Source organism: Rhea pennata, chromosome 28 (genome assembly GCF_028389875.1).
Source record: "Rhea pennata isolate bPtePen1 chromosome 28, bPtePen1.pri, whole genome shotgun sequence".
In the NCBI taxonomy this organism is placed as follows: domain Eukaryota; kingdom Metazoa; phylum Chordata; class Aves; order Rheiformes; family Rheidae; genus Rhea; species Rhea pennata.
The window spans coordinates 602,273-629,695 of NC_084690.1; the positions used below are offsets into that span (position 1 = coordinate 602,273).

Sequence of the window (27,423 nt, forward strand, 5' to 3'; positions counted from 1 at the left end):
GATAAGGCACTGCAGCGGGAGATAGGGGCGCCCCGAGCGATAACGCCGACTGCGGGCGCCGCGCCTGCTGCGCACGCCACAGGGCAGGGCTTGGCACCGCGCGGGGCACGAACCTGGCCGCCTCGAGGGGCACGCTGGCGCCCACCGAGCGAGCACCGTGCGAACAAGATCCCCAGGAGGACGAGCCCGTGCCAGCCGGCTGGCACCCAAGGCTCTGGGGAGGGGCGGGTGCAGCGGCAGCCGTGCGGGAACGGCAGCCCTGTGGCGAGATGGGAGCGCGGAGGCAGGATGAAGGGTGCCAATGCCTGTGTCCACGCTGGCATGGAGGCAGCAGGCGCCTAAAAAGGAGGCAAGGAAGCCCCCTGGGCTGGCAGTGCCACCTGCACGCCCTCACCCAGGGCAGACACCGTACCCTCGCCCTGCTTTATGGCTCCCGCGCAGCCTTGGCCTCGATAAGAGGGCCGATAACGCCCTGGCACTTTCGCCCTACATCAGCGGGGCGCAGCGCATCTTGCCTCCACGTCACCAAGCCACCTTCCCTCCGCTGCCCGCCGTGGGTCACGTAGCCTGCGGGCAACGGGAGAAGCACCCCACGAGTAAACGGCACGCTCGACCCGGTCTGCTGGCACCTTTATTGGGCACGGCCGCCCGCAGGCCACGGCACGGAGATACCCCGTCCTCAGGGGGCCGCGAGGCAGCCACAGTGCCCCCAGGGGCTGCAGGGCACAGTCCAGGGCATGCAAGGGGCTCAGGTTGGCTGCGCGGCCGGGCGCTTGGCGCGGTGGCGGGCGTACTTGAAGCTCTGCAGTGGGTTGGCGGTGCCGCGGGCCTGGGGGGGGGGCGGAAAGCAGCGTCAGACCACCCCCAGGCACCCGTGTGCGAGGTGGCACCCAGGTTCCCCGCACGGCCGTCCGGGCCAAGGGTGCCCCACACTCACCTTGGAGCCGCCCCGGCGGCTGGCACCAGCTTGGGGCACCCGCTTGCGCTTCTTGAGGGCGGGCTTGGCAACGCCGCGGAGGCTGGGGGGCACTGCGGGCAGAGGGCACCGTGCAAGAGGGCGTCGATAGCCCCGCGCTGCTTATGCGCTGTCCCCCCCTGTCCCTGTCCCCCCGCAACGTCCCCGTGCCATCCCTGCACGCCGTCTGCAGCCTCTCCATCCCGGGGCACCCGGATCCCCACGGCACCGTCCCGTCCCCAGCAGCACCGAGGTCCCCCGGCGTGCCACCTACCCAGGTACTCGGGCACGTTGCGCAGGTGCGGTTTGACGATGGCGGGGTGCAGGGGCTTGTCGTGCCGCAGCACGTGCAGGTCCCGCGGGTTGTCCTCGAAGTACGTCTGGGCGCACAGAGCTGGTACGTGGCAGGGCCGGGCGCTGCCAGCACAGCCTGGCACCCGCCGTGACCGCCCTAGCCTCTCTCAATGCCACCCAGCGCCCACCGGGCGCTGCGGGGGGCCTTCGGTGTCCGGCAAGTACCTTGAGTTTCTCCGAGTTGAGCAGCTCCTCCTTTATCTCCCGCAGCCGAGCCTCCTTCACCGCCTGCTTGGTGACGGAGCGCATGGCGTCCTGGGGGGACACAGGGTCAGGGCCGCCGGCCCCGCCACCCCCACCCAGCAGCGTCCTCGCAATCACAGCCCGGTGCTGCCGGCACCCCGACTCTGCCCGCGTGACACCCGCGCACCCGGCACCGGTAGCGCAGTCCCTCGATCTCTTCCATGCAGAACCTGTAGGGCTGCAGCATCGACTCGCCGCTCTCTGGGGACAAAAACCAACGTGGGGTCACCTCTGCCCTCGCCGCCGGCACCCACGGCTCCCCCGCTGTCACCCAGCACCCTCACGGCGTTCTCCGGCACCGTCTGACGTCCCTCAGCACCCGCTGCCCCTCCCGAGAACCCCAGCACCCGCCCCAGCACCCCCGCGGCGACGCAGGCTCCCCGCTGACCTCCGGCGAGCGCGTCCTCGATCTCGGCCAGCCGCTCCTGCTCCTCGGGCAGCACGAAGGTGAGCGCTGTGCCGGGGTTGTCGGCACGGGCTGTCCTGCGGGTGCAGAGGGTTGTGGTCGTGGGGTGAGGCAGGCACCCTCGCCCGAGGGGGTGGCGGCTCAGCCTGGGCACCCCCATGCCCACCCCCGGCCCCCCGGACCTACCTGCCCACGCGGTGGATGTAGGACTCAACCGTGGGCGGCACGTCGAAGTTGATGACGGCGGCCACGTTTTGGAAGTCGATGCCCCGCGCGATGCCGTACTCGGGGTCCTTGCCCCTGCCGGGTTGGGGGGGGGGGAGGAAGGGCCATCAGGGTGGCACAGGGACACCCTGGGCAGACACCGGCCTGGGCAGGGGGACACCACGGACAAAGGGAGCCGCAAAGGCAGGGAGACTTCGGCGACCGTGGGGGCTCCCCCTGGAGCAAGGGGACCCAACGTGGGCGCAGGGACAGTCGCAGCAAGGATGCCCTCGTGGGCACGGGGATCTCGCCTTGGCACGGGACACCTGCGGGCACAGGCTCTGGGCACCCCCCACGCGCGGCCCCGCGGAGCACCGTCCCGGCGGCTGCTCACTTGGCGGCGGCACCCTTGCGCTTCTTGCGCTGGGGCTGGGCGGCGGGCGCAGCTGGCACCTCCTCGTCCGTGGCCACAATGTAGTCGTAGATGCCTCGGTTGAACTGGGTGATGACGTGGCACCTACGGGACAGGCGGGCGCCCGTCAGCGTTGGCGCGGCCCACCTCGATGGGGCGGCCATCACCCTCTCGCCATGAGCACCCCCCCCCTTTTCGTCCCTCACGGGCACCCCTGGCTCCCAGGGCACCCCTTACCTTTCCTGGGACCCCTCCCCCCCCCCCGCCCCCAGGGCATCCTTTGCATCTCATGGGTGCGACCCCCTGGGCACCCCTTGTCCTCCGTGCCAGGGATGCTGTGGCCACCCTATTTCCACCAGGCACCTCATTTTCCCCCACCCTGAGGGTGCCACTTCCCTCCTTCCACAAGCCCCCTGCAGGCACCCTTGCTCCCCGGGCACCCTGTTATCCCCTGGGTGCATAGGCACCTCGGGCACCCCTCTCCCCCCAGGGGCACCCCTTGCTTTCTTCCACCTCTCCCCACAGGCAACGTTGCTCCCTAGACACCCCATTTTTCCTCAGATATTGCTTTCTCTTCTCCATGGGCACTCTGGCACCCCATTTCCCCCAAACACCCCTTTCCTTCCTCCATGGGTGCCCTGGTACCCCATCCTCCACCCCAAGCACCCCTTTCCATCCTCCATAGACACCTCAGCACCCAATTTTCTCCCAAGCACCCCTTGCTCTCCTCTACGTGCGCTCCCAAAGTCGCCCCCTGGGCACCCTGTTGCCCTTGGGCCCCCGCCCTACGCCCAGGCGCGGGTACCGGGAGCGGGCGGGCAGCTCGGAGTTGAGGGCGCAGGCAGCAATGCCGAACTGCTCGAGGAAAAGCTTGAGGCGGTAGCAGCGGGCGAGGGTGCCCACGAAGAGCAGCGCCCGACCCCGGAGCAGCGTCAGCTTGAGCAGGGCGTAGAGCAGCAGAAACTTGTCCTCCTCGGTGCCGCAGCGCACCTGGTACTGCCGCAGCTGGGCGCTGCCCGGCAGCTGGGGCTCCCGCGGGCGCACCGTCACCTGCGCCCGCCGCGCCCCGGTGAGGGGCACGCGGGCACGGGGCCGCCGCCGGCACCGCGCCCCCGAAACGACGCGTGCCGCCGCGCCACCCGTGGCTCTGCCGTGCCCTACCTCCCCGGCCCGCTACCCCGACGTCCCCACCCGACGTTCCTCCGCCCTGGCTGGCCTCCCCGGCACTGCTGGAGCACCTTCCCCCCCACCCCGGCACCCACAAAGCCCGCCCCCCCCCCCCCCGCCCCCGGCACCCACTGGGCTCCCTCAGGACCCCCTCACCGGGTTGTGCAGCACCAGCTCCTTGAGGGCCTCCACGTCGGGGCTGAAGGTGGCCGACATGAGCAGCGCCTGGTAGATCTTGGGCAGGTGGCTGGGGGGGGGCCAGTCTCAGCACCAGCCTCCCACCCCTTGGCCCCCCCTAATCCCAGCGGCATCCCCCCAAATCCCCCCAAACCCCGCCCTTGCCCCACTGTGCCCCCCAGCCTTGGCACTGCCCCCTATATTCCCCAGTCTCGGCACCTCCCCCAATCCTGACAGCACCTCCCAAAACGCCGGCAGTGCCCCACAACGTCCTCTAGCTCTGGCAGTGCCCTCCAAGCCCTCAGCTGTGCCCCCCATGCCCTCCAGCCCCAGCAGTGCCCCTCAGTCCTTCCAGTGCCCCCCAGCACCCACAGCATCCCCCAAACCCCACGCTGTGCCCCCCAATTCCCCTCGCTCTGACAGCGTCCGCCCAACGCCCATCGTCTTGCCCAGCATTTGGCAGCGCCCCTCAAGCCCTTGGCTGTGCCCTCTAGTCCAAAATGCCTGGCAGCGTCCCCACGTCCCCCAGCCCCACCCCCGACGTCCCCCTCCAGCACCCCTCACCACAGCAGGGCCTTGAGGTCCTCGCCGAAGCCAAAGGAGAGCAGCAGGTCGGCCTCGTCCAGCACCAGCAGCTCCAGCGAGTGCCGCAGCACGAGGCTGCGGGCGTTGAGGTGCGCCAGCACCCGCCCCGGCGTGCCCACCACCACGTCCGGCTTCTCCATCAGCACCGGCCTGCGGCGCAGAGGAACGCGGCACCCAGCACGTCACGTCACGTCACCCATCCGCCCGGGCACCCCAGCGCGGAGAGGCGGGAGCCCGGCGTCTCACCTCTGAGCGGCGAGGTCGGTCTGGGCGCAGACGTCAGCCACTCGCACGTCGCGGGCGCAGAAGGCCGCCAGCTGCCGCAGCATCTGCACCACTTGCTGCCCCAGCTCCTTGGAGGGCACCAGCACCAGGGCCCGCACCGCCTGCGCCACCGCCGCCGGCGCCTGCCCGTGCCACCACCGTCAGCCTCCCGGGTGCCGCGGGGACATCGCCGGCGCGGCGCCCGGCGCTCCCGCCCCAACACCCACCCGCCCTGGCGCCCGCAGCGGGGACCCCGCGGCGCCCCACTCACCGCCTTGACGCGCAGCAGGTGCTGGAGCAGCGGCAGCCCGTACGCCGCCGTCTTGCCGGAGCCCGTCCTGGCCCGGGCCAGCAGGTCACGGCCCTCCAGCGCCAGGGGAATGGCCTCGGCCTGGATGGCCGTGGGCCTGGCCCAGCCCAGCTCGGCTACCGCCTGCGGGGCCGCATCGTCAGCCCAGGGGTCCGGCATCCCCCACACCACCCACCCTGGGGGTCCCGGCTCCCAGCGTCACCCACCCCAGGGAACACCCAGGCATCCTGCCTCCCTGACGCCCCCCGTGCTGGGTGTCCCAAATGTCCTGGCTCCCGAGCATCCCCCACCCCAGAGCTCCCAGGTGCCTCCCGCTTCTGGGGGCACCCAGGGGTCCTGGCTCCCTGATGCCCCCCTCCCTGGGGGGTCTCAGCTCCCCAGTGTCACCCATCCTAGGAGGCGCCCAGGAGTCTGGACTCCATGATGCCCCCTCCAGCGGGTCCCAGGGTCCTGGCTCCCCGATGTCCCCCCACTCCATGGGGTTCCTGGGCATCTTGGCTCCTCAGTGCTCGCCCCCAGGGGGTCCCGAGGGTCCCGGCTCCCCGATGCCCCCACCCCCGCGGGTACTCGGGCATCCTGGCGCACCCGCAGCAGCCGCCCGTCCAGCCCCATGTGCTCGAATCCCCGTGCTGCCTCCGCCATCGCTGCTCGCCGCCCAGTGCGCTTGCGCGCTCCGCGCCGCCCACAGACACTTCCGCCCGGCGCCTAGAGCATCCACTCTCCCCCCCCCCCCCCCCCCACAGCCTTTCCAGCCAGCGCCGCTCTGCGCGCTGGAGGACTGAGCAGCACCACTCCGCTGCCTGCATCCTCCCTCCGCTGCGGGAGCGGGGCGACGCCGGAGAGCGAGGGGACCACGGAGCCCGGGCTCCCCGCTGGCCCGGCCCGGCCCGGCCCAGCAGCAGGGCCGTGCCACCCTCCCGGCCTCCAAGAACCTCCAGCCAGCCCCATCGGAGCCCCCCGAGCGTTTATTGAGCCACGAAGCGCACACGGAGCGGGGCCCTCCGCCGGGGGCCGAGCAGGCGCAGCGCCGAGGCAGGGTCGGCGTCCGCAGGGTTACACCAGCTTCTTGGCCTCGAAGAAGCTCTTCAGATGCCTCATCTGCCAGATGCCGGTGAGGATGAGGATGATGGTTTGGGCGATGGACCACCACAGCACCCGCTGGTTGGTGCTCTCGCTCGTCATGCGGAAGCGCTCCTCTCGATACTGCGGACACAGCGCGAGGGGCGTCAGCAGCAGGCACAGACCCCCTCCCCAACCCCTTCCCGGCTGTCCCCCACCGCATCCCTCCTCTCCTCACCCGCTGGTAATTCTGCTCCTTCTGGATCTGTTCCACCTGGTCGAGGAGCTGGCGCGCCCGGAGCTGCAGCTCTGTCAGCTTGTCCTTGGCGGCGATTTCGGGATAGTTGTTGGTGTGTTCGCCCACCTGGATGTCCAGGTGCACCCGCTGGGCACAAAACGGGTCGGGTCAGCAGCTGCCAAGTGCTGTCATCCCCTGCCACCCACCGCCCCGGCACACGGGGCTCTTACCAGCTTGCCGCCAGCAAAGAGCGCCATGCGAGTGGAGTTGGAGTGGAGGCAGATCTGGTGCTCGCCCGGCGTGTGCGAGGTGAAGGTGAAGCGCCCCTCCGAGCCGTACTGCCGCGACAGAATCACCTGCGGGACACGGCATCAGGGCCCTGCCTGCTCCGAGGAATCCCCCGCCCAGGCTGGTGGGGGTCCCAGGCACCTCCCAGAGTGCCCCCCCCCCGGGCCGGTGCCCTGCGGGCCCCAGCACGGCTCACCTTGCCGTCGGGGTCCTTCACCTCCACGTGCATGCCCAGCCCGGGCGTGGAGGGCAGGAACAACTCCGACTGCTTGTCCCACAGCTGCGTCCGGTAGTTCCCTGGGGGCAGCAGCATGTTGGAGTGGGCCTGGCGTCCCGGGACCACCGCGAGCCGCCCTCGGGGTGGAGGTCTCCCAGCTATCGCTCAGGTCTTGCTACTTTTTTCTTGTTGCTCCTCCAACCTTGGTTCCCTGGAGTCGTTTTCATCCTCCCCAGGGTCTCTGCCGTCACCTGCCCCCCAGCTCCCGGGGTCTCTCCCGTTACCTCCCCCCCGGCTCCCAGGTCTCCGCCGTCACCTGCCCCCCACCCGGCTCCCGGGAGCCTCTGCTGTCACCTGCCCCCGGCTCCCGGGGGTCTCTCCTGTTACCTCCCCCCCGGCTCCTGGGGGTCTCTCCTGTTACCTGCCCCCAGCTCCCGGGGGTCTCCGCCGTCACCTACCCCGCGGCTCCTGGGGGTCTCTCCCGTTACCTCCCCCCGGCTCCGGGGGTCTCTCCCATCACCTCCCCCCCGGCTCCCGGGGGTCTCCGCCGTCACCTCCCCCCCGGCTCCTGGGGGTCTCTCCCGTTACCTCCCCCCGGCTCCCGGGGGTCTCCGCCGTCACCTCCCCCCACCTCCCGGGGATCTCTCCCGTTACCTCCCCTCGGCTCCGGGGGTCTCTCCCGTTACCTCCCCCCGGCTCCCGGGGGTCTCCGCCGTCACCTCCCCCCACCTCCCGGGGATCTCTCCCGTTACTTCCCCTCGGCTCCGGGGGTCTCTCCCGTTACCTCCCCCCGGCTCCCGGGGCCTCTCCTCGTCCCCATCCCCTCCCGCTCCCTCCCGTTACACCCTGCCCTGCCGCCGGGGGCCTCTCCCGCGGCCCGCACCGATGACCATGGTCTCGTCCGGGATCTCCTCGATGAAGCAGCGCTTCTCGGTCTCGCCGATGTGGAAGTAGAGGGCCTGGGCGCCCCAGCCCGCCAGCAGCACGGCGGCCACGGCCGCCCGCAGCGCCGCGCCGCCCGCCATGGCCCGCGCCGCCCGCCCGCCCGCGCGCGCATGCGCCGCCCGCACTGCGCAGGCGCCTCCCTCTCTGCCGGCGCAACGCGCAGGCGCCGCCACCTGGTGGCCACTCACCAGCCCCCACGACACACCTACGGGTGCCCGCTGGGGCTTTCCGGCCAGCGCGCATGCGGCAACACCCCTTCCCGCCCCCCCCCCCCCCGCGTGGCGCAGCGGGGAGGGCGCAGCGCCCGTAACTAGAAGGTGAGAAGTTCGAATCCCCCTTTGGGAAGCTCAGCGGGTCCGCGCCTGCTGCGGGTTTTTTGGAGCATGTCGGCGCCTCGGGTGACCTCGGGGACTGCGCAGGGGACACTATGTGCCCCAGCCACACAGTCCAGGGATGAGTCCTCCAGCAAGGGACCCACGAGCACCCGGCGCGTCACGTCACCCATCCGCCCGGGAATCCCTTCGCGGGGCCGGGCGAGCCCTTCGCACCCAACCCGCCCGGCAGCGGTGTGGCAATGCCATCACGTCCTTCCTCCCCGCGCGGGGGGCCCATGCACGGAAATGCCACCCACTTCCTGCCCCCGGGTGCCCGCCGCCGGGCAGCCTTCGCCCCGTCCGGCGCCGTGCACCGCGCTGGGCTGGAGCCGTGCCATGGGTAGGTGCTGGGGGGCTGCGGTGCCCGGCGGGTGCCGGGAAAGGGTGACGCCAGGCCGTGCCCGCCGTGGGAAGAGGAACCGGGGCGGGCGAGGAAATTGCAACATGGGGCCCGGCTGCCCCCCGCCTCCACAGCCTGGAAATTTCGGGTCCCGTTTCAGGAGAGGCGATTCCCGCCGGCTTATAAAGCCCGGGGGGGGGGGCCGGCGTGCGGGATGCCTGGCGCCATGGCGTGCCCCCTCTGCGCCGCGCTCGCCCTCACCCTCCTCTTCCTCTGCGCAGAGGCCGAAGGCTTCGCCCCCTGCCACGCTCCCGCCCTGCAGACCCAAGTCTTTAAATACCGGTAAGGAGCGAAATGGGGATTTGGGGAGGATCGGGGCTGGGGGGGGGGGGCGATGCCAGGCGCCGCTGGCATTTCCCCCCTCCCCACGGCAGGATTTGGGACATGGACCAGAAGTCGCTCTACCTGCGCAATGACCAGCTGGTGGCCGGGCACCTGCAAGGTGCCAACGCTGCCCTCGAAGGTGAGGTGCGGGGGGGTGGCGGGGGGGCGGCACGGGGCGGCACGGGGCAGCCCTGACTATCCCCATGCCCCCCGCGCAGAGAAGGTCTTCTGGGTGCCCAACCGCTCCTTCGCCCAAGCCCGGCTGCCCGTCATCTTGGGCATCCAGAACGGCACCCGGTGCCTGGCGAGCCGCGCCGCCCCCCAGCCCACGCTGCGGCTCGAGGTGAGGGCGGTGCGGGGACGGGGCGCACGGGCATAGCTGGGACGGGACACGGGGCATTGCTGGAATGGGGGACGTGGGGCATCATGGGGGCGAGGTATTGCAGGGACAGGGCACGTGGGCATCTTGGGGTGGGACCTCATGGGGTTGGGGCGAGCGGGCATCATGGGGACAGGACACGGGACATCTTGGGGACAGAGCTTTGCTGGGACAGGGCACCATGGGGATGGAGCGCGTGGGACACTTGGGCACCGTGGGGACGGGGCATGGGGCATTGCTGGGACTGGGCACAAGGGGGATTGTGGGGACAGGCACATGGGCATCATGGGGACAGGGCACATAGGGCATCTTGGGGACAGAGCACATGGGCAATGCTGAGGAGGGACATGGGGCATCACAGGGTCAGGGCACATGGGACATGGGGCATCGTGGGGACGGGCGTCATGGGGACGAGGCACACGGGCATCCTGGGGATGGGGCAGGTGGACACCTTGGGGACAGGGCACATGGGCATTGCTGGGAGAGGACATGAGGCATCGTGGGGATGGGGCACGTGGGACACTTGGGCACCGTGGAGATGGGGAACCTGGGAATCCTGGAGCTGGGGCATCGTGGGGATGGGGCAAGTGGGTATCACAGGGACAGGGCATATGGGGGCATCACGGGATGGGACACAGGCACCATGGGGCCAGGGCACGTGGGGATGACATGGGGCATCTTGGAGACAGGGCACAGGGACATCCCAGGGATGGGGCACGCAGGGCATCAAGGTGCCCGAGTCGTGCCCACCGCCACCACCACCACCGCCACCGCTGTGCCCCGCGCAGGACGCTGACATCCGGGCGCTGCCCCACGCCGGCGAGGCCTCGGCGCCCTTCACCTTCTTCCGCTCCTACAAGGACGGGCTGTGGCGCTTCGAGTCGGCCGCCAACCCCGGCTGGTTCCTCTGCACCTCGGCCCGTGCCCACGAGCCGCTGGGGCTCTCGCGGGGCCCCGATGCCACCCACGTCCTCGACTTCTACTTCCAGCTCTGCTGAGCCCCTGCGGCACTGTCCCCCGTCGCCCCGTACCAATAAAGCCACCCTGCTGCCAGCCGCGTGGGTGACGCTCAGCCCGGACGCCTGGGTCCTTCCTCTCCCCGCCCCCATCCGTCCCTCCCTCCGTCCGGCGGCCCCGTGCCGGCGTCAGCGCCGCGAGACGCCCGGTGTTGCGCCAGCCCGGCCCCGGGGAGGTCCCCGACGCGGGAGGTGACGCACGCGGCGGGGCGGCCGCGCAGCCCGGGGACGTCCCGGCGTGGCCCCTTCCCGGATGCGGCGGTGCCCGACGCGCCTCGACCTGCCACTGCCAGCTGGGGACACGCAGGGACAGGTTGCCATGAGGATGGGGCACCTGGGCACCGTGGGAATGGGCAGCGTGGGCATCACAGGACCGGGCACCAAGGGCACAGGGACGTTGAGGGGATGGAGCACACGGGTGTCATGAGGATGGGACACCTGGGCGCAGGGATGCCGTGAGGATGGGCCACCTGGGCAACATGGGAGTGGGGCACACAGGTGGCACAAGGAAGGGGCACACGGGTGTCATCAGCATGGGGCACCTGGGTGTCATCAGGATGGGACAGCTGGGGCACGGGGACATCATGGGGATGGAGCACACAAGTGTCATCGGGATGCGGTACCTGGGACAGAGACGTCATGGTGATGGGGCACCTGGGCACAGGAACATCATGGAGATGGGGCACGTGGGTGTCATCAGGGACACCATGGGGACAGAGCACACAGGTGTCACTGGGATGGGGCTCCTGGGGCACTGAGACATCATGGGGATGGGGCACCTGGGCACAGGAACGTCACGGAGGTGGGGCACAAGGGCATCATCGGGATGGGGCACATGGGAACCGGGCACGCGGTGCACGCGGCCATCCCAGGGACAGGGGCCTGGGGGTGTCATCGGGACGGGGCGCCCAGCCGCCGGGGGGCCGGGGTGGGGTGTGTGGGGGGGTGCCGAGTTCACAGGGCTCAGCCCCGGTGTTTCCCCATCGCCGCGTTTCCCGCCCCTCGCGAGCGCTCCTGTGCCCGGCCCAGCCCGCTGGCCCCGGCGCTCCCTGCTCGCCTGCCCGTGCCACATCCTTCCGGCACAATTAGCCGGGCGGATCGTCCCCTCCCTCCGCACCGGTCCCTATAAGAGACGCCGCCGCTCCGGGCGGGCGGCCGAGAGGACGGCACAGCCCCGTGCCGCGATTTCCGAGACCGTCGGGTTTGCAGGTATCGCTCCCGACGCCGGGGTGGGGAAGGGCTGCGTGCTCGCGGCGGCAAGCCCCGGGGGAAAGCCTGGACGGCGGCCTCCGTGCGTTCACTCTGAAGCCTACTGACAACGGATGGCATGCAATGCTGGGAGGGCAAGCTTTTTTTGGGGGGGGAAGGGGGCAGATCCCCCCACGGTGTACCACTTGCTTTACCACGTGCTGCCCCCTCTCTCATGCAGGCTCTGCCATGTCACGGGCACCCAGACCGGCGCTGAGGTGAGTCCCACGGGAGGGCGGCGGCCTTCCGCCCCTTGTGCTCGGGGGCTGAGTCACCCTGGCGCAGCGCCCGACACGCTCTCATCCCTCTGTTTTGCCTTTCCGACAGCGTCGCCACGGGCTGGGCCAGGCTGGGGAGGTGCCAGGTAAGGTGGGCGTGGGGCGCCCGGCTGCCGGCGGGGTGCAGCACCCAGCCCCAGCCCACCACGATGTCTGTGTCGCCCACAGGCCCACGGGCTGGGATGGAGGGCCAACGGGCACCGGGGCCGGTGGCAGCCCTGCCGGCGCCCGCTGGGCGTCCTGGCGGAGCCGGCTACCGGCAGCCCCGCAGCGTCCGTCGTCGACCCCGACATGGAGGCGCTGTTCGAGGAGTTCCTGGGTGAAGGTAGCACCTGCGGCGCCCAGGTGTCCGTCCCCATGAGCCCCCTGCCTGCAGCGCCTGGGTGCTTTGTCCCCATGATGTCCACGCGCCCCACGGTGCCCCTTTGCCCATCTCCACAAAGCCTGCGTCCCCATGAGGGCCACATGCCCCATGGTGCTCACACCTCCATCGTGCAACGTCCACGTGCCCTATCCCCATGATGCCCTGCGCCCATGAAACCCACGTGCCCATCCCTGTGATGTCCTGGTGCCCCACAACATCCACGCGCCCCCTCCCTGAGATGTCTGCACGTCCTGTCCTCACGATGCCCTGTCCCCATGAAGCCCTCATGTCTTGTTACCATGTGCCATATCCTCATGATGCCCACGCCCCTGTCCCCACAATGCTTGACCAAATGAAGCCCTCATGTCTTGTCCCCACATGTCCTATCTCCACGACGCCCACACGCCCCATCTCCATGAAGTTCACACGCCCTATCCCCACATGCCCGGTCCACACGCTCTCTTGCAGGAGAAAGCACCTTCTCAGAAGAAACGTTCACCACAGCCGGGGTGCCGGAGTCGGAACGGCCGTTGCCGCAGCCCTACCACTACCGGGTGCGCGACACGGACCAGAAGGTGCTGTGCCTGGAGCAAGGGCGCCTGGTGGCCACCAGCCTGCAGGGCGCCAACGCTGCCCAGGAAGGTGGGTGTGGGAGCGAGAGGAGGTCTCCTGGACGCCAGGGTGGTGCGGCAGGCTCGCCTGCCGCCCACCTGCCCTGATGGCTGGCTCCACGCAGAGCACATCAGCGTAGTGCCCAACCGGCACCTGGAGCGCAGCCGCTGTCCCCTCATCGTGGGCATCCGCGGGGGCAGCCAGGCGCTCTCTTGCGGCACCGGCACCGAGCCCAACCTGCAGCTGGAGGTGAGTGCCATGGAGGACACCCCGAGCAGGAGTATCCCAAGGTGGGGTTTCCCAAGATGGAGATAGCCCAAGGTGGACATTAACTCAAGGTGGGGCAACCCAAGGTGGGGACATACGAAGGCAGAAGGTGTCCCAAGGTGGAGGGCATCCCGAGGCTGGGCAATCCATGACTGGGACACCCTAAGGTAGAAGACACACTGAGGTGGGGGAAACCCAAGGTGGTGACATCCAAGGGTGGAGGGCACCCTAAAGTGGATCAGCACAGGCGGGAAGGCACCCTGAGGTGGTGGCAACCCAAGGTGGGGCATCCTGAGGCTCGTGGCATGCTGTGGTGGTTACAGGCTGAGTGAGAGGGACCCCAAGCCGGTGGCACCTGAGGGTGGTCTCACCCCGAGGCAGTAGCACCCCGAGGCAGTGACACCCCAAGGCTAGTGTCACCCTGAGGTGGTGGCTCCCCAAGGCCAGTGGCACCCTAAGAGGAGGCCCCCCCAAGGTGATGCCACCACCAGGTGGAGGCACCCTGAGGCTGGAAGCAACCCTGAGGCCAATGTCACCCCAAGGCAGCGTCACCCAAAGCCAGCGGCACCCCAAGGTGGTGGCACCCCAAGGCCGTGGCACCTCACGGGGGTGGTACCTCAAGGCAGTTGCACCTTGAGCCAGGGGGTAACGGAAGGCCAGCAGCGCCCGGCGGGCAGCCGCGTGACACCGCGCCCCGCCGGCAGGCCGTGGGGGTGTTGGACCTGTTCAACCGGGGCGCCGAGGCCACCCGCTTCACCTTCTACAAGACCTTCAGCGGCACCACGCACACCTTCGAGGCGGCCGCCTTCCCCGGGCACTTCCTGAGCACGGCGCCGCGGCCCGGCGAGGCGGTGGCCCTCACGGCGCAGCCCGCCGCCACCGCCATCACTGCCTTCTACCTGCAGCGCAAGTAGCCCCCCGCCCACCCCTACCCGCCGGCCCGGCGCCCCACGCCGCTGCCGCCTCCCGCCAATAAACGTCTCTGCGGCACCCGCTGCCTCGCTGCGCCGTGGGGACGCCGTGGGGACGCCGTGGGGAGCGGGGGGCAGGGGGAGACCCCCGAGGCAGGATCAGGCCTCCATGGGGCAGGACCAGGCCGTCGTGGGGGGGGGGGGGGGGGGGCAGGATGAGGCCGGGGGCGGGGCTTATAGGGAGGCGGAGCCATAGGGGGCGGGGCCGCAGCTGAGGCACCGGCTGGGGGCGTGGTTTCGGGGTGGGGGAGTGGCTTCGAGCAGCGCCCCGCGCGGGGGCCGGGCAGAGAGGGGGGCGTGGCCGGAGTTGGCCCCGCCCCGCGGCGCGCGCCCGGAGCGCCGGTAAGGGCGGGGGCGCGGGGACGGGAGCCCGCTGGGGCCACGCCGCGCTCCTCGGGGCCGCCCCCCTCCCTCCTCCGCGCCCTCCACCGTGGGCATGAGGGGGGTCCCCCAGCGCCTCCGCCCCCCCCTCCCGGCTCTGGGCGTGCCACAGAGCCCCCCGGGTCCCCCCAGAGCGCCTGGGATCCCCCATAGCCCTGGGTGTCCCCTTTAGCGCTTGAGGGTCGTCTGTAGCCCTTAGGGTCCCTCATAACCCTCCAGGGTCCCCCCCGTAACATTAGAGGTCCCCCAGAACTCCTGAGGGTTCCCCATGGCCCTAGAGGCCCCCCCCCATAACCTTTGTGGTCCTCTGCCCCCACCCCCATAGTTCCCTCCTATAGCCCAAGAACCCCCCTATGGTTCTTGAGGGTCCCCCGTAAACCTTGATGGTCCCCCATAACTCTTGATGGTCTTCCATAAACCTTGAGGGCCCCCTTGGCCCTTCAGGGTTCCTCATGGCCCTTGGGGTCCCTCATGGCCCTCGAGGGTCCTTCCATTGGAGGGTCCCTATAACCCTTGAGGGCCCCTCATAGTCCTTGAAGGTCCTCTAAAACCCTTGGGGTGCTGCAGAATTCTTGAGGGCCCTCATAACCTTTGAGGGTCCTCTGTTACCCTGGAGGGGCTCTTGGCCCTGGAAGATCCCCCATGTCCCTTAGAGTCCCCCATAGCCCTCTAGGGTCCCCCCCATAACTCTTGAGGTTCCCATAGCCCTTGAGAGTCTCTTGTAACCTTTGAAGTTATAAGAGATCCCCCCTGGCCCTGGAGGGTCCCCCGTGGCCCTTGAGGTCCCCCCATGGCCTTTGTAGGTCCCCTTTAACCTTTGAGGATCCCTCATGGCCCTTGAGGGTCCCCTATAACTTTGGGGTCCCCTCTGACCCTGGTAGATCCCCCATAATCCTTGAGGTCCCCCCATAGCCCTTGGTAGTTGTCCACAATCCCTGAGGACTCCCCCCAGCCCTTGAGGGTCCCCTATAAATTTGAGGTCCCCCCTTGGTCCTGGGGGGGGGGGGGCATCTCCCTCTGGCCTTCAGGCTTCCCCCAGCCCTCGGGGCCCCCCGGGTGCCCCACGGCGTCAGGACGCCGGGGCCCAGCCCTCCCTTGGCCAGGCCCCCCCCACCTCCACCCCCCACCCCGGCCTCGCGAAGGAGGCGACCGTCCAGCGCCGGGCGGCGGAGGGAGCGGAGGGAGTGGAGGGGGGCCCTGAAGAACCGGGCTGCGGCGGGGCAGAGCGGGGTGCCCCCCCCGGCCGCTGCCCCACGGCGGGCGCGCGTGTCCGGTGGGCGGGCGGGCGCGCGCCGTGCGGCGCGGCGCGGCAGGAAGTTTCGTGCACGGCGGCTGCCGGGACAGCGGGTAAGCGCGCGCCGCGGGCCAGGCCGCGGGGACAAGGCCCGGGACCCGCCTGTCCCCCCCCCCCGGTGTCCCCCCCCCCAACCCCAAAATCTGCTCCCCCCCCACACTCTGCCCCCGGCCGGGGCCTACGCAAGGGGACAAGTTTTTTTTTGGGGGGGGGGGGGAGGCCAGTGGGTGCTGCCGGGGCGGGAGGGGGAGGTTGGGGACGGCCACCGAGTGTCCCCGCTGCGTGGGCCCGGCCGGGGGGCGGTGGGCACTCATGGGGGACGGGGTGGGAGCAGGGGGGGGGGCGCTGGGTGTGGGAAGTGCCCTCCTGAGGGTGGGACCTCTTCTGGGCACGGGGCGCCCCCCCACACACCCCCCCGCGGAGGAGGAGGAGCACCCAACTTGGGGTGCATCACCCCCCCCACCCTGAGCAGGGAGCAGCCACCCTTGGGTGCCTGACCCTCCCCGCCAACAGCATGGGACCCCCCCCATGAGGAGGGAGCACCCACCCTTGGGTGCGTGACCCCCCTGCCAGCAGCATGGTACCCCCCCATGAGGAGGGAGCACCCACCCTTGGGTGCACAACACCCCCTCAGTGGCATGGGACCCCCCCACCATGAGGAGGGAGCACCCACCCTTGGATGCGTGACCCCCCCCCAGCAGCATGGGACCCCCCCCCCATGAGCAAGGCACACTCACCCTTGGGTGCGTGATGCCCCCCCAGCAGCATGGGACCCCCGCCCCATGAGCAGGGCGCACCCACCCTTGGGTGCGTGATGCTCCCCATTCACCAGACACCCCACGAGCAGGCAGCAGCCACCTCGGGGTGCAACGCACCCCCCCAACACAGGCTCCTCCTGGCCTGGGACACGGGCGCTGGTGCAGGGGGTGGGGGCCCCAGGTGCGCGTGTGCGTGCGTGTCCCCTCCCCGCCAGCACCCCGCGGCACGGGCAGGGCGGCCGGGTCCTGCGCCGGCACGCAGCAGCCCGCGGGCGCGGGCAGGGCCGGGGCGCAGCCGGGAGCTGGGCGCCCACGCGCCCACGGGCGCCCGCCCGCGTGGACCGGCGCGCACGTGCGCGTACCGTCCCCCCGCCCCCCCCAACCCATGCCCGTGTCCGTGCCCGGCGCCACCGTGAGCCGCTTCCTCCTCTTCCTCGTGGCCCCGCTGAGTCAACGGCGCGTGGCGCCGGCGGCCCGGGCAGTGGCACCGCTCGGTGCGGGGATGGTGCCACTTGGTGCCACGGCTGGGGACCTGGCGGTGCCGCGGCTGGTGCTGTGTCAGTGCCGGGCAGTGCCGTGCCGGTGCCGTAGCTGGGGACACGGTCGGGGACGTGGTAGTGCCACGTCGATGCCACAGTCAGGGTCACAGCAGAGCCACGTCGGTGCCGGGGCAGTGCCACAGGCAGTGCCACGGTTGGGGATGTGGCAGTGCCGTGTTGGTGCCACAGTCAGGGTCACAGCAGAGCCACGTCGGTGCCGGAGCAGTGCCACAGGCAGTGCCACGGTTGGGGACGTGGCAGTGCCATGTTGGTGCCACAGTCAGGGTCACAGCAGAGCCACGTCGGTGCCGGGGCAGTGCCACAGGCAGTGCCACGGTTGGGGACATGGCAGTGCCGTGTCGGTGCCACAGTCAGGGTCACAGCAGAGCCACGTTGGTGCCGGGGCAGTGCCACGAGCAGTGCCACGGTTGGGGACATGGCAGTGCCATGTTGGTGCTACAGTCAGGGTCACAGCAGAGCCACGTCGGTGCCGGGGCAGTGCCACAGGCAGTGCCACGGTTGGGGACGTGGCAGTGCCATGTCGGTGCCACAGTCAGGGTCACAGCAGTGCCACGGGAAGTGCCACGGGCAGTGCCACAGGCAGTGCCACGGTTGGGGACGTGGCAGTGCCATGTCGGTGCTGCAGCTGGTGCCACATGGGTGCCACCGCAGGCCATGCCGGCGCTGCGGGTGCCGCGCCAGTGCCGCGAGCGGTGCCACCCGTGCCGCCAGGGGGGCCGGCGGGCACCTGGGGGGCCAGCTGGCGAGCAGGGCCACCCACTGCCGTGGCTCGGTGGCTTCTCTGCTGGCTGCCACGTGGTTGTGCTCCCCGGCGGGGAGGAAGCACAACCGCCCGCCGTCTTGCCGGCACCGTGGGGCCTTCGGCCTCGGCCCAGCGCTGCCGTGGCGTGCGGCGCCTGGGGGGCGGGCAGGAGCGGGCGCCGCCGTCGCGCCAGCGCCGTGCTGCTAGCACAAGGCTTGCGTTGGGGTTTCCTCCCTCCCATCCCCCCCTTCCTGCCCCGGCGCTGGCAGGGCCGGAAGCCGCCGGGCCGGTGACGTGGTGCCGGGTGCCGGGGAGCGTGGGGCCCGGTGCCCCGCTCCTGCCCTGTGGCTCCCCGGAGGGGCCCACCCAGAGCCCAGCGCTCCTGCTCTCCCTCTGGCCCCATCAGTCCATTCCCCATCTTGCCATCCATCCATCCCTCCTTCCATCCATCCCTCCTTCCATCCATCCCTCCATCCATCCATCCATCCCTCTTTCCATCCATCCCTCCTTCCATCCACCCTCCTTCCATCCATCCCTCCTTCCATCCACCCTCCTTCCTTCCTTCCATCCCTCCCTCCATCCCTCCCTCCTTCCATCCATCCATCCCTCCTTCCATCCATCCCTCCTTCCATCCATCCATCCATCCCTCTTTCCATCCATCCCTCCTTCCACCCACCCTCCTTCCTTCCATCCATCCCTCCCTCCTTCCATCCCTCCTTCCATCCATCCCTCCTTCCATCCACCCTCCTTCCATCCATCCATCCCTCCCTCCTTCCATCCCTCCCTCCTTCCATCCCTCCCTCCTTTCTCCTGCCATCTCTTTCTCCCTCCTTCCATCCCTTCTGTGTCCACCTCTTCCCCTGTCCCTCATCCCTTTCTCTCTCCTTCCATCCCTCTTTCCCTCCCTCCACCCCTCCCTCCTTTCCCCATCCCCATCTTCTTCTGTCCATCTGCCCTCTCTCCCTTCTTCCACCCCACAGCCATCGCTCCCAGCTCCATCCCTCTATCCCTCCATTCTTCCCTCCCTCCTTCCTTACAGCTGTACCTCACTGCGTTCCTCATCCTTCCATCCATCCTTCCCTCCTTCTCTCCTTCGTTCCTCTCCCATCCCTTTTCCCCCCATCCCTCTCTCCCTCCATTCCCCTGCAGCCCAGGGAAGGGACGGGATGCTGCCAGGAATGGGAACGGCTAACGCTCTGCTTTCTCCTCCCGCAGGGTGACCCACCGCTATGGGGCCGGGCAGCAGGGCAGTGGGGGTGCCGGGCGGGCACGGCAGTGCGGCGGGTGGGCTGGCGTAGCCGTGGCGGGCACCGCGCCATGGAGCCGGCGGGCACCCCCGAGCGAAGCTGCCGCCCGGCGCCTGGCATCCTGGCAGCACAAGATGCCATCGTCTTCTCGGACGGAGCTGGAGGCACCGGCGCCGCCGGGCACCGGGAGCCAGGCGCCGAGGAGCCGGCCCGGGCCGTAGCACCCGGTGCCGCCGTGCCCGCCGGCGCCGATGTCTTCTGGGCCAGCCTCATGCAAGCCCAGATGTGCGTGTGGGACCTGGAGGGAGCCATCGAGGGGCAGCCCGCGGCCAGGAGCACCTCGCACGAGCGCCGAGGCCACGAGCCCCTGCTTGGGAGCTTCTCACACGAGCGTGTGCCCACGGATGGGAGCATCTCACACGAACGTGTGCCTGCGAGTGGGAGCATCTCGCCCCAAAATGTGCCTGCAGATAGGAGCATCTCGCCCAAAAACGTGCCTGCAGATAGGAGCATCTCGCACGAGCACGGGCCCACGGATGGGAGCATCTCGCCCAAAAATGTGCCTGCAGATAGGAACATCTCGCCCAAAAACGTGCCTGCAGATAGGAGCATCTCGCACGAGCACGGGCCCACGGATGGGAGCATCTCGCACGAGCACGTGCCCATGGATGAGACCATCTTGCACATAGATGGGAGCATCTTGCATGAGTTCACGCCTGTAGAAGGGATCATCTTGCACGACTACGTGCCCACGGGTGGGAGCATCTCGCACGAGTTCACGCCCGCAGAAGGGAGCATCTCGCACGAGTTCACGCCTGTAGAAGGGAGCATCTCACACGACTACATCCCCACGGGTGGGAGCATCTCACACGAGTTCACGCCCGCAGAAGGGAGCATCTCGCACGACTATGTGCCTGAAGGTGGGAGCATCTCGCACGAGCGTCGGGACCACGAATCCAGAGAGGAGGACGAGGACGAAGAGGAGGACGACGGCTCTTCCTCCCGGGAGGAGGACGCTGAGGAGGCTGAGGAAGATTTGGAGGAGGAAGAGCACCACTTTTACACCAACCCCCTGTTCCAGGGCCTGGCGCCGGGGCCGGCGGCACGCGCTGCGCCGGGGGCGCTGGGGGGCTCGGCCGGCGGCGGGTGCCCCTCGCCGCCCCGCAGCCCGGTGCCCGTGTACAAGCCGCACGGAGCCGCGTTGGAGCAGCTGCTGATCACGGAGCGGGACATCGCGGGCGCTCGTGCCATGGGGGCCACCGAGGAGGTACGGGGGGGGGGTGCCCCGGGGGGTGGGTGGGTGGGTGGGGGGTCTGGCGCCCGCTGCGCCCACCTGAAGCCTCTCTCCTTGCCAGGCCGCGGCGGCGCGGGGTGACGGTGCTGGTGCTGCGGAGCGGGGTGAGTGCGGGGAACGGGCTGGGGGGCGGATGTCGGGGTGGGGGGGTGTGGTGGTTGGGGGCAATGCTGACTGGGGGGACCCCCCCCCCTTCTCTCCGCTGTGTCTTCTCCCTCCAGGATCCCCCGGCCCCCCAGACCTGGCGCTCTCCGGCCCTCCGGATCTGTCCCCGGGAAGGGGATATGGGGCCCCCCCCAGCTCCCCAGATCTCCCCCCCGGAGGGGGAGACTGGGATGCCCCCAGCCCCCTGGATCTGCACCCAGGCCTGGGGTATCCGCCCCCCCCAAGCCCTCCGGCCCCCCTAGATTTTCCTGTGGGAGGGGGGTACTGGGACCCCCCCAGCCCCTTGGATCTGCCCCCCAGACCCCCAACCCCCCCGACGCTGCACCTAGGAGGGGGGTACAGGCCCCCCCCCAGCCCCCTGGTCCAGTCCCTGCAAAAGGGCGACTGGGCCCCCTCGCCCCCCCCGGATCTGCCCCAGGGATGGGGATCCCAGGCCTCCCCCACCCCCCTGATCCCCCTGAATCTGCCCCAGGGAAGAGGATACGAGCCGCCCCTGATCCTCCTGGATTTGCCCCCAGGAGGGGCGTCCCACACCCCCCCCAGCCCCCCGATCCCCCCAGATATTCCCCCAGGAGGAGGGTACCAGCCCCCCCTGATCCGCCTGGATTTGTCCCCGGAAAGTGGGTCCCAGCCTCCCTCCAACCCCCAGGTCCCCCCGGATCTACCCCCAGGGGAGGGGTCCCAAGCCGCCCTCAGCCCCCTAATCCCCCCAAATCAGCCCCCAGGGGAGGGGTCTCAGGCCCCCCTCACCCCCCTGAGCCCCCCAGATCTGCCCCTAAGAGGCGGGTACAAGCCCCCTTAATCCCCTTGGATTTTCCCCCAGAAGAGGGGTCCCAGGCCCTCCGCAGCCCCCTAATCCCCCCAAATCAGCCCCCAGGGGAGGGGTCTCAGGCCCCCCTCACCCCCCTGAGCCCCCCAGATCTGCCCCTAAGAGGCGGGTACAAGCCCCCCCTAATCCCCTTGGATTTTCCCCCAGAAGAGGGGTCCCAGGCCCTCCGCAGCCCCCTAATCCCCCCAAATCAGCCCCCAGGGGAGGGGTCTCAGGCCCCCCCCAGCCCCCTGAGCCCCCCAGATCTGCCCCTAAGAGGAAGGTACCAGCCCCCCCTGATCCCCTTGGATTTCCCCCCAGAAGAGGGGTCCCAGTCCCCCCCCAGCCCCCTAATCCCCCCAAATCAGCCCCTACAGGAGGAGTCTCAGGCCCCCCCCAGCCCCCTGAGCCCCCGAGATCTGGGCTGCTGGCCCCCCTGCAGCCCTCCAGCCCCCCTGGAGCTGCCCGGGGGAGGGCGCCCGGGGTCCCCGCCGAACCCCCCAGCCCTGCCGGCCGTTGGCGGCCCCCGGGCGCCCTCCGTCGGGGGGCTGCCGCCGCGGGGTCACCGGGGGGCGGCGGGCGCCGGGGGGCGGCGGGGGGCCCGGCCGCAGGCCTCGCCGGGCGCCTCCTGCGCACGGGGGGAAGCGGCGCCGGCCCCCGCACCCCGGCACGCCGCCGGCACGCCGCCACCCGCCGGGCCGTGCCACGGAGGAGCCGCCCCCCGAGCCGGGCGACGAGCCCCCGCCGGAGCCCCCCAGCAGCACCCATGGGTGAGGGCGCCGCTGCTGCGCGGCAGCTTCCCCCTTCCCTGGCACCCCCCCCCCCCCCGCCGCAGCCCCGTTTCCGGCCCCCCCAATCCTGTCCGTCTGTCCCTATCAGCCTCCGTACGTCCGTCCATTCTCCCCCCCCCCCCAAATCCCTGCTCTCCAGCCCCTGTGTTTGGCCATTCGGTCCCACAAAGTGCCTGTCTGTCCTCCCCCCGCCCCCCAGCCCCGACCTCCTTTTGGCCGTCTGTCCGTCCATCCCCCCCGCCAAATCCCAGGCATTCCCCCCAATTCCCCCCGGTTGTCTGTCTGTCCTCCTAGCCCCCCTGTCCATCCCCGCAGACCACCGTCTGCCCCCCAGCCCCACAGTCTGCTCCCCCCAGCCCCCTGTCTGTCTGTCCACTCTCCCAGACCCCCGTCCATCCTCCAAACCTCTGTCCATCCCTCCAGATCCTGTCTGTCTGTCTGTCCAGTCCCCCCAAGCACCATCCGTCCGCCCATTCTCCCAAACCCCAGTCTGTCCACCCCAGACCCCCGTCCGTCCACCCATTCCCCCAAATGCTACGTGTCTGTCTGTCCCTCCCGAACCCATCCATTTCCCCAGACCCCATCTGTCTGTCTGTCCTTACCAGACCCCATCTGTCCGTCCGTCCCCCAAAATCCTGTTTGTCTGTCCATCCCCTAAGCCCCGTCCGCATCCTAGATCCCATCCACCCCCAGGCCTCCAATTGCCTGTTCATCCCTATCTGTCCCCTGCCAAACGCTGTCTGTCTGTCCATCCCCCCCAACCCTGCCTGCCCCCCCAGCCCCTGCCCATCCCCCAACCCCCCCCCCCAGCCCCCAAGACTCGCTTCTGCTCCCCAAAACCCCTCACCCGCCCCCTCAAAGCCCATCCTGGAGCTCTGCCTGTTTGCAAGGGGCAGAGTTAAGGGGATTTTTGCCCACTGCTCCCTTGTGCCCCCCCCCAGGAGCCCCCCGGAGCCCCCCGGGCAGGCGGCCGAGGCCGAGCCGGCGCCCGCGGCGCTGGCCAACGGTGGCCACGGGCAGCGGGCCGAGGCGCAGCGCTTGGCCGCCCGCCTCTTCCACCTGGACGGCTTCAAGAGGTCCCAGGTGGCCACCTTCCTCCGGAAGAAGTAAGGAGCCGGCGGGGGGGGAAAGGAAACCCCCCACCCCCCCACAGCGGGGCTTTCGGCACAGCCTGGGGAGCCCCGGCCCCTGGCCCCCTCCCCGGGAAGGCCAGAGCGCCCTGGCACCCCGCTGAGCCCTGCGCCGTGTCCCCCAGCAACGACTTCAGTGGCATGGTGGCCCAGGAGTACCTGGCTTTCTTCCAGTTCGGCGGCCAGACGCTGGACCGGGCGCTCAGGTGCTGCCCTGGGTGGGGGCGAAGTCACATTTGGGGGTCTGGGTGGGGGGAGGAGGAGCAGATTTAGGGGGCTGGCGGGCTCCAGAGAGGCAGTTTGGGGGTCTTTGGGGGTCTGTTTGGGTCTAGAGGTAGATTTGGGGGGGTCTACTGGGGTCCAGGGAGGCAGCTTTGGGATCTTTTGGGTCTAGAGGGTGCAGATTTGGGATCTACTGGGGTCCAGGGAGTAAACTTTGGATCTTTGAGGGTCTGTGGGGGCGGATTTGGGGGCTGCTGAGGTCCATTGGGGGTTGGGGGGCAGCTGAATTAGGGCCTGTTGAGGCCTGAAGGGCCAGGTTAGGGGTGCATCAGGGTCCTTGGGGGGTCTGGGGTGGCAAAGCTGGGGTCTGTTGGGTCTGGGGGTGGGGGCAGATTTGGGGTCTACCAGGGACCGTTGGATCCTGGAGGGAGCAGATTTGGGGTCCGCTGGGGGGGGGGTCTGCCGAGCCAGATATGGGGTCTTTGGTTGGGGGGAGGGGGCCGTTTGCGGGGGGGGGGGTGTCCCGCTGTATACCCCCCCATACCCCCCCCATGACAGTGTTGCCCCCCCCCCCCCCCGGCAGGTCCTTCCTGCAGGCCTTCGTGCTGACGGGCGAGACGCAGGAGCGCGAGCGCATCCTGGGCCACTTCTCGCGGCGCTACCACCTCTGCAACCCCGACACCTTCCCCTCGCCGGGTGAGACGCTTTCCGGGGACGGGGTCCACCCAACCCCCGGACCCCCCCCCCCCCGACCCACTCCACGCGGGCTATAGGGGTGTTGGGTGAGGGGCCCCGGCGGTCCGGCCCGGAGGGGACACCCCATCGCTGACTGTCCCCACCCCGTGTCGCCCTGCCCAGACGCCGTGCACTCCCTCACCTGCGCCATCATGTTGCTGAACACGGACCTTCACGGGCAGGTAAAGGGCCGAGGTTTTGGTTGGGGGGGGGGGGGGACACGGGGTGACAGTAGCCGGAGAAGGGCCGGGGCGGGGGGACACACATGACTCATGTCCCCGCGGCGGCCGCCCCGTGCCCACGGCGGGCGGCTTCCCGGCTCTCCGCAGAACGTCGGCCGCGCCATGACCAGCGCCGAGTTCGTGGCCAACCTCGGCGGCATGATGGACGGGCAGAACTTCCCCAAGGAGCAGCTCAAGGTAGAGGAGGGCAACGGCGGCGCTGCTGCGGGCGGGGGGCGCCTCCGGCTGCCTCCCCGGGGCCACCCCAAGGAGGGCACCCAACGTCCGTCTGTCCCCCGCCGCCACGTCAGGTCCCCGCGACCCCCCTGTCCTCTCCCCCCAGGCCCTCTACAACTCCATCCGCAACGAGAAGCTGGAGTGGGCAGCGTAAGTCAGGGCGGCCGTGCCGGTTTGGGGGTGGTGGTGGTGGGGGGGTGCGTCGACCCCAGCGCCCCGTAACGACGCCGGTGTCCCCGTCTTGCCGCAGGGACGAGGAGGAGCACGAGGGCACCCTGCGGCATCGCCTGGCGCCCGCTTCGGCCAGCCGGAAAAAAAGCAACCCCTTTGTGGAGCTGCCGCGCGACGCCGCCGCCGCCACGTACCGGCAGGGCTTGCTGGCCCGCAAGGTCCACGCCGAGGCCGACGGCAAGAAAAGTGGGTGCCGCCGGGGCTGGCGACGGGGTTGTCGCGGCGCGGGAGCCCCCGGCGCTCAGCTCCGTCCTCCTTTTCCAGCGCCGTGGGGCAAGAGAGGCTGGAAAACCTTCCACACCGTGCTGAAGGGGATGGTGCTGTATTTCCTCAAGGTAGGAGGCTTTGCCGCGTCGCGGGGCCGCGGGCCGGCCCGAATCAGCGGCGGCGACAGCGGCACAGCCCAGGGCGCCGTTTCTCTCGGCGCGCAGGACGAGAGCCGGCCAGAGGCGCCGGGCTCCGAGGAGCCGCTGGGTGTCCACCACGCTCTGGCCGAGCGGGCCAGCAAGTACACCAAGCGCCCCAACGTCTTCCGCCTGCAGACGGCCGACTGGCGCGTCTTCCTCTTCCAGGCCCCGTGAGTACCCGCGCTCGCCGGCGCGGCACGGTGCGGCCACCCGCCCGCCCGCCGCCGCCGCCAACCGCTCTTCCTCCTGCAGGAGCTCCGAGGAGATGTCCTCCTGGATCTCCCGCATCAACCTGGTGGCCGCCCTGTTCTCCTCGCCGCCCTTCCCCGCCGCCGTCAGCTCCCAGCGCAGGTTCATCCGGCCCATCCTGCCCGCGGCGCCCAGCCGCAGCGCCCCGGTGAGCCGCACCGGGCACGAGGAGGAGGAGGAGGAGGAGGAGGAGGAGGAGGAGGAGGAGGAGGAGGAGGGTGGTGGGGTTGGGGCCGTGCCCGAGCCGAGCGCGCCCGGCTCCCCGCAGGAGGAGCAGCACCGCTCCCACGAGACGTGGATGGACCAGTTCGCTGCGGAGCTGTTCGAGCATCAGCGCAACCTGCCCGACAAGCGGGGCCGAGCCCGCGACCTCGACGAGTACCGCTCGAAGAAGGAGTACCTGCTCTACGAGGTGGGCACGGGCTCGCCGGCGGGAGAAGCCAGGACGGGAGGGGACGCCCCGGCTGGCGCCGCCGCTCACCGGCCCGGCCGTCCTCCCGCTTTTGCAGAAGCGCCGCTACGAGACCTACGTGCAGCTGCTGGAGACGTGGATCAGCGCCGGCGCCCGGGATTTGGACGCGTGGGAGGCGCACGTGGGACCCGTGGACGCGCCGCCGGAGCCGCCCGGCCTCACCAAAGCCCACTCGAGCCCCTCGCTGGCTCCCGAGACGCCTCCCGCCGGCATCCGCGTCAAGCGCAACATCTCCGAGCGCCGCACCGTCCGCAAGATCGTCCCCAAGCGCAACAAGAACCTGCTGTGATGGATTTTGGGGGGTGAGAGAAAAGCGAGGAGCTGGGGACAGAGGCAGGGGGTGTCACACACGCACCCCCAGCCTTGCCCCCCCCCCCCACGCCGCGGTACGAGGACGTTCCCCCCTCTGCCCGCCGCTGGGCTCGAACCGGCGGCCCACGGGCAGCGCCGTGCTGTTGAGCCAGCCAAGGGGGGTGGTGGTGGTGGGGAACGTTGCTGTTTTATGGGGCTCCCCCCCTCCCCACTTCCTAATTAAGGACTGAAACTCAGGGAGATCCCCCCCCAGGGCTCTGCCCTGGGGGGAAGGACATTTTTTTGGGGGGGGGGGGATCGTGGTACCCCCGGCCCGAGCCGAGCTTCGCCGCCGCCGCCGCGTCCCCTCGCCGCCGCCTGCTGCTTTCGGGCACGTCGGGCTCAGAGCCCCGGCGCCCTTGTGCAATAAAAGGGGAAAATGCTGGACCTCCGCTTGCTGAGAGGGCCCAGGCGTCCGGGCCACCCCGGTCTCCCCCTCACCCCCACCCCACCCCCTTTACCAGGCAGGTGGTGCAATAGTCCCTTGAATTTTGGCTCACGCCAGGGCTGGACCAGCAGCCTGTGGCCGAGAGCGAAACGGCAGAGCGCCGCGAAGCGGGAGCTCCCCGACCTCTTTAGAGCTGGCTGATACCCCAGAACAGGGCCTTAACGTTCTCTCCTTTGCAAAAAAAAAAAAAAAAAAAAAAAAAAAAAAAAAAAAAAGGAATTTTTTTTTTTAATAGACCTGTGCAAAAAAACCAAAACAACAACAACAAAAAAAAGAGAGTAATATAATTTAGTCTCAGCCTCCACGTTGCTTATTTGCGCCGAAGCACCCCGCAAGCAGGGTGTTGCTCCTGCGCCCTCTCTCTGCCACGATGAGCTTCCACTTAACGGGGTTATTTTTAATTAAGGGTGAGGGGAGCGTCCACCCCCCCCCCCAACAGCTCATTCCTCCGCCACTTGTCCTATCCTGGGCAGTTGCAACAAAACGCCCTCGCCGGGCACAGGCCACCGTGGGTTGTAGTGCCAAAAAAAATTGCAGGAAACAACTTATTTTTGCTCCCACCCTGCTGAAGGCTCGAGGAGATGAGGTTTGAACCCCAAATACAATCTTAACTCCTGGGTCCA

General features: G+C 69.7%; 6 protein-coding genes across 7 annotated transcripts; 4 read left to right on the top strand and 2 right to left on the bottom strand.

Moving 5' to 3' along the window:
* Positions 1 to 617: 617 nt before the first annotated feature.
* Positions 618 to 5,728, bottom strand: DDX56 (DEAD-box helicase 56). The gene is made up of 14 exons (XM_062596736.1): positions 5,663 to 5,728; positions 5,039 to 5,200; positions 4,750 to 4,910; positions 4,483 to 4,653; positions 3,898 to 3,988; positions 3,380 to 3,624; positions 2,557 to 2,679; positions 2,145 to 2,258; positions 1,941 to 2,035; positions 1,680 to 1,753; positions 1,475 to 1,564; positions 1,230 to 1,335; positions 938 to 1,029; positions 618 to 829 (listed from the first exon to the last, which is right to left on the bottom strand). The coding sequence occupies exons 1-14, from the start codon at positions 5,717 to 5,719 to the stop codon at positions 749 to 751; spliced, it is 1,662 nt and encodes a 553-aa protein (XP_062452720.1). The 5' UTR covers positions 5,720 to 5,728; the 3' UTR covers positions 618 to 748.
* A 296-nt stretch (positions 5,729 to 6,024) lies between these two features.
* TMED4 (transmembrane p24 trafficking protein 4) lies at positions 6,025 to 7,916 on the bottom strand. Its single transcript, XM_062596737.1, has 5 exons — positions 7,763 to 7,916; positions 6,859 to 6,959; positions 6,605 to 6,730; positions 6,375 to 6,521; positions 6,025 to 6,280 (listed from the first exon to the last, which is right to left on the bottom strand). The coding sequence occupies exons 1-5, from the start codon at positions 7,902 to 7,904 to the stop codon at positions 6,131 to 6,133; spliced, it is 666 nt and encodes a 221-aa protein (XP_062452721.1). The 5' UTR covers positions 7,905 to 7,916; the 3' UTR covers positions 6,025 to 6,130.
* A 172-nt stretch (positions 7,917 to 8,088) lies between these two features.
* LOC134151861 (interleukin-1 family member 10-like) lies at positions 8,089 to 10,338 on the top strand. Of its 2 annotated transcripts, none has more exons than XM_062596739.1 (5): positions 8,089 to 8,141; positions 8,820 to 8,880; positions 8,973 to 9,061; positions 9,141 to 9,265; positions 10,090 to 10,338. In XM_062596739.1, the coding sequence occupies exons 3-5, from the start codon at positions 8,983 to 8,985 to the stop codon at positions 10,297 to 10,299; spliced, it is 414 nt and encodes a 137-aa protein (XP_062452723.1). In that variant the 5' UTR covers positions 8,089 to 8,141; positions 8,820 to 8,880; positions 8,973 to 8,982; the 3' UTR covers positions 10,300 to 10,338. The 2 variants fall into 2 exon arrangements, with proteins under 2 accessions (XP_062452723.1, XP_062452722.1); XM_062596738.1 differs by lacking the exon at positions 8,089 to 8,141 and adding an exon at positions 8,486 to 8,538.
* Positions 10,339 to 12,051: 1,713 nt separating this feature from the next.
* LOC134152011 (interleukin-36 receptor antagonist protein-like) lies at positions 12,052 to 14,000 on the top strand. Its single transcript, XM_062597025.1, has 4 exons — positions 12,052 to 12,168; positions 12,676 to 12,849; positions 12,944 to 13,068; positions 13,791 to 14,000. The coding sequence occupies exons 1-4, from the start codon at positions 12,135 to 12,137 to the stop codon at positions 13,998 to 14,000; spliced, it is 543 nt and encodes a 180-aa protein (XP_062453009.1). The 5' UTR covers positions 12,052 to 12,134.
* Positions 14,001 to 15,723: 1,723 nt separating this feature from the next.
* Positions 15,724 to 21,333, top strand: LOC134151943 (histone-lysine N-methyltransferase SETD1B-like). The gene is made up of 4 exons (XM_062596899.1): positions 15,724 to 15,785; positions 19,008 to 20,306; positions 20,395 to 20,437; positions 20,555 to 21,333. The coding sequence occupies exons 2-4, from the start codon at positions 19,110 to 19,112 to the stop codon at positions 21,298 to 21,300; spliced, it is 1,986 nt and encodes a 661-aa protein (XP_062452883.1). The 5' UTR covers positions 15,724 to 15,785; positions 19,008 to 19,109; the 3' UTR covers positions 21,301 to 21,333.
* A 635-nt stretch (positions 21,334 to 21,968) lies between these two features.
* On the top strand, positions 21,969 to 27,296 carry LOC134151871 (PH and SEC7 domain-containing protein 4-like). Its single transcript, XM_062596759.1, has 13 exons — positions 21,969 to 22,076; positions 23,039 to 23,203; positions 23,353 to 23,433; positions 24,033 to 24,145; positions 24,308 to 24,366; positions 24,514 to 24,603; positions 24,749 to 24,792; positions 24,893 to 25,059; positions 25,138 to 25,208; positions 25,305 to 25,450; positions 25,533 to 25,677; positions 25,798 to 25,941; positions 26,039 to 27,296. The coding sequence occupies exons 3-13, from the start codon at positions 23,369 to 23,371 to the stop codon at positions 26,288 to 26,290; spliced, it is 1,296 nt and encodes a 431-aa protein (XP_062452743.1). The 5' UTR covers positions 21,969 to 22,076; positions 23,039 to 23,203; positions 23,353 to 23,368; the 3' UTR covers positions 26,291 to 27,296.
* The last annotated feature ends 127 nt before the right edge of the window (positions 27,297 to 27,423 follow it).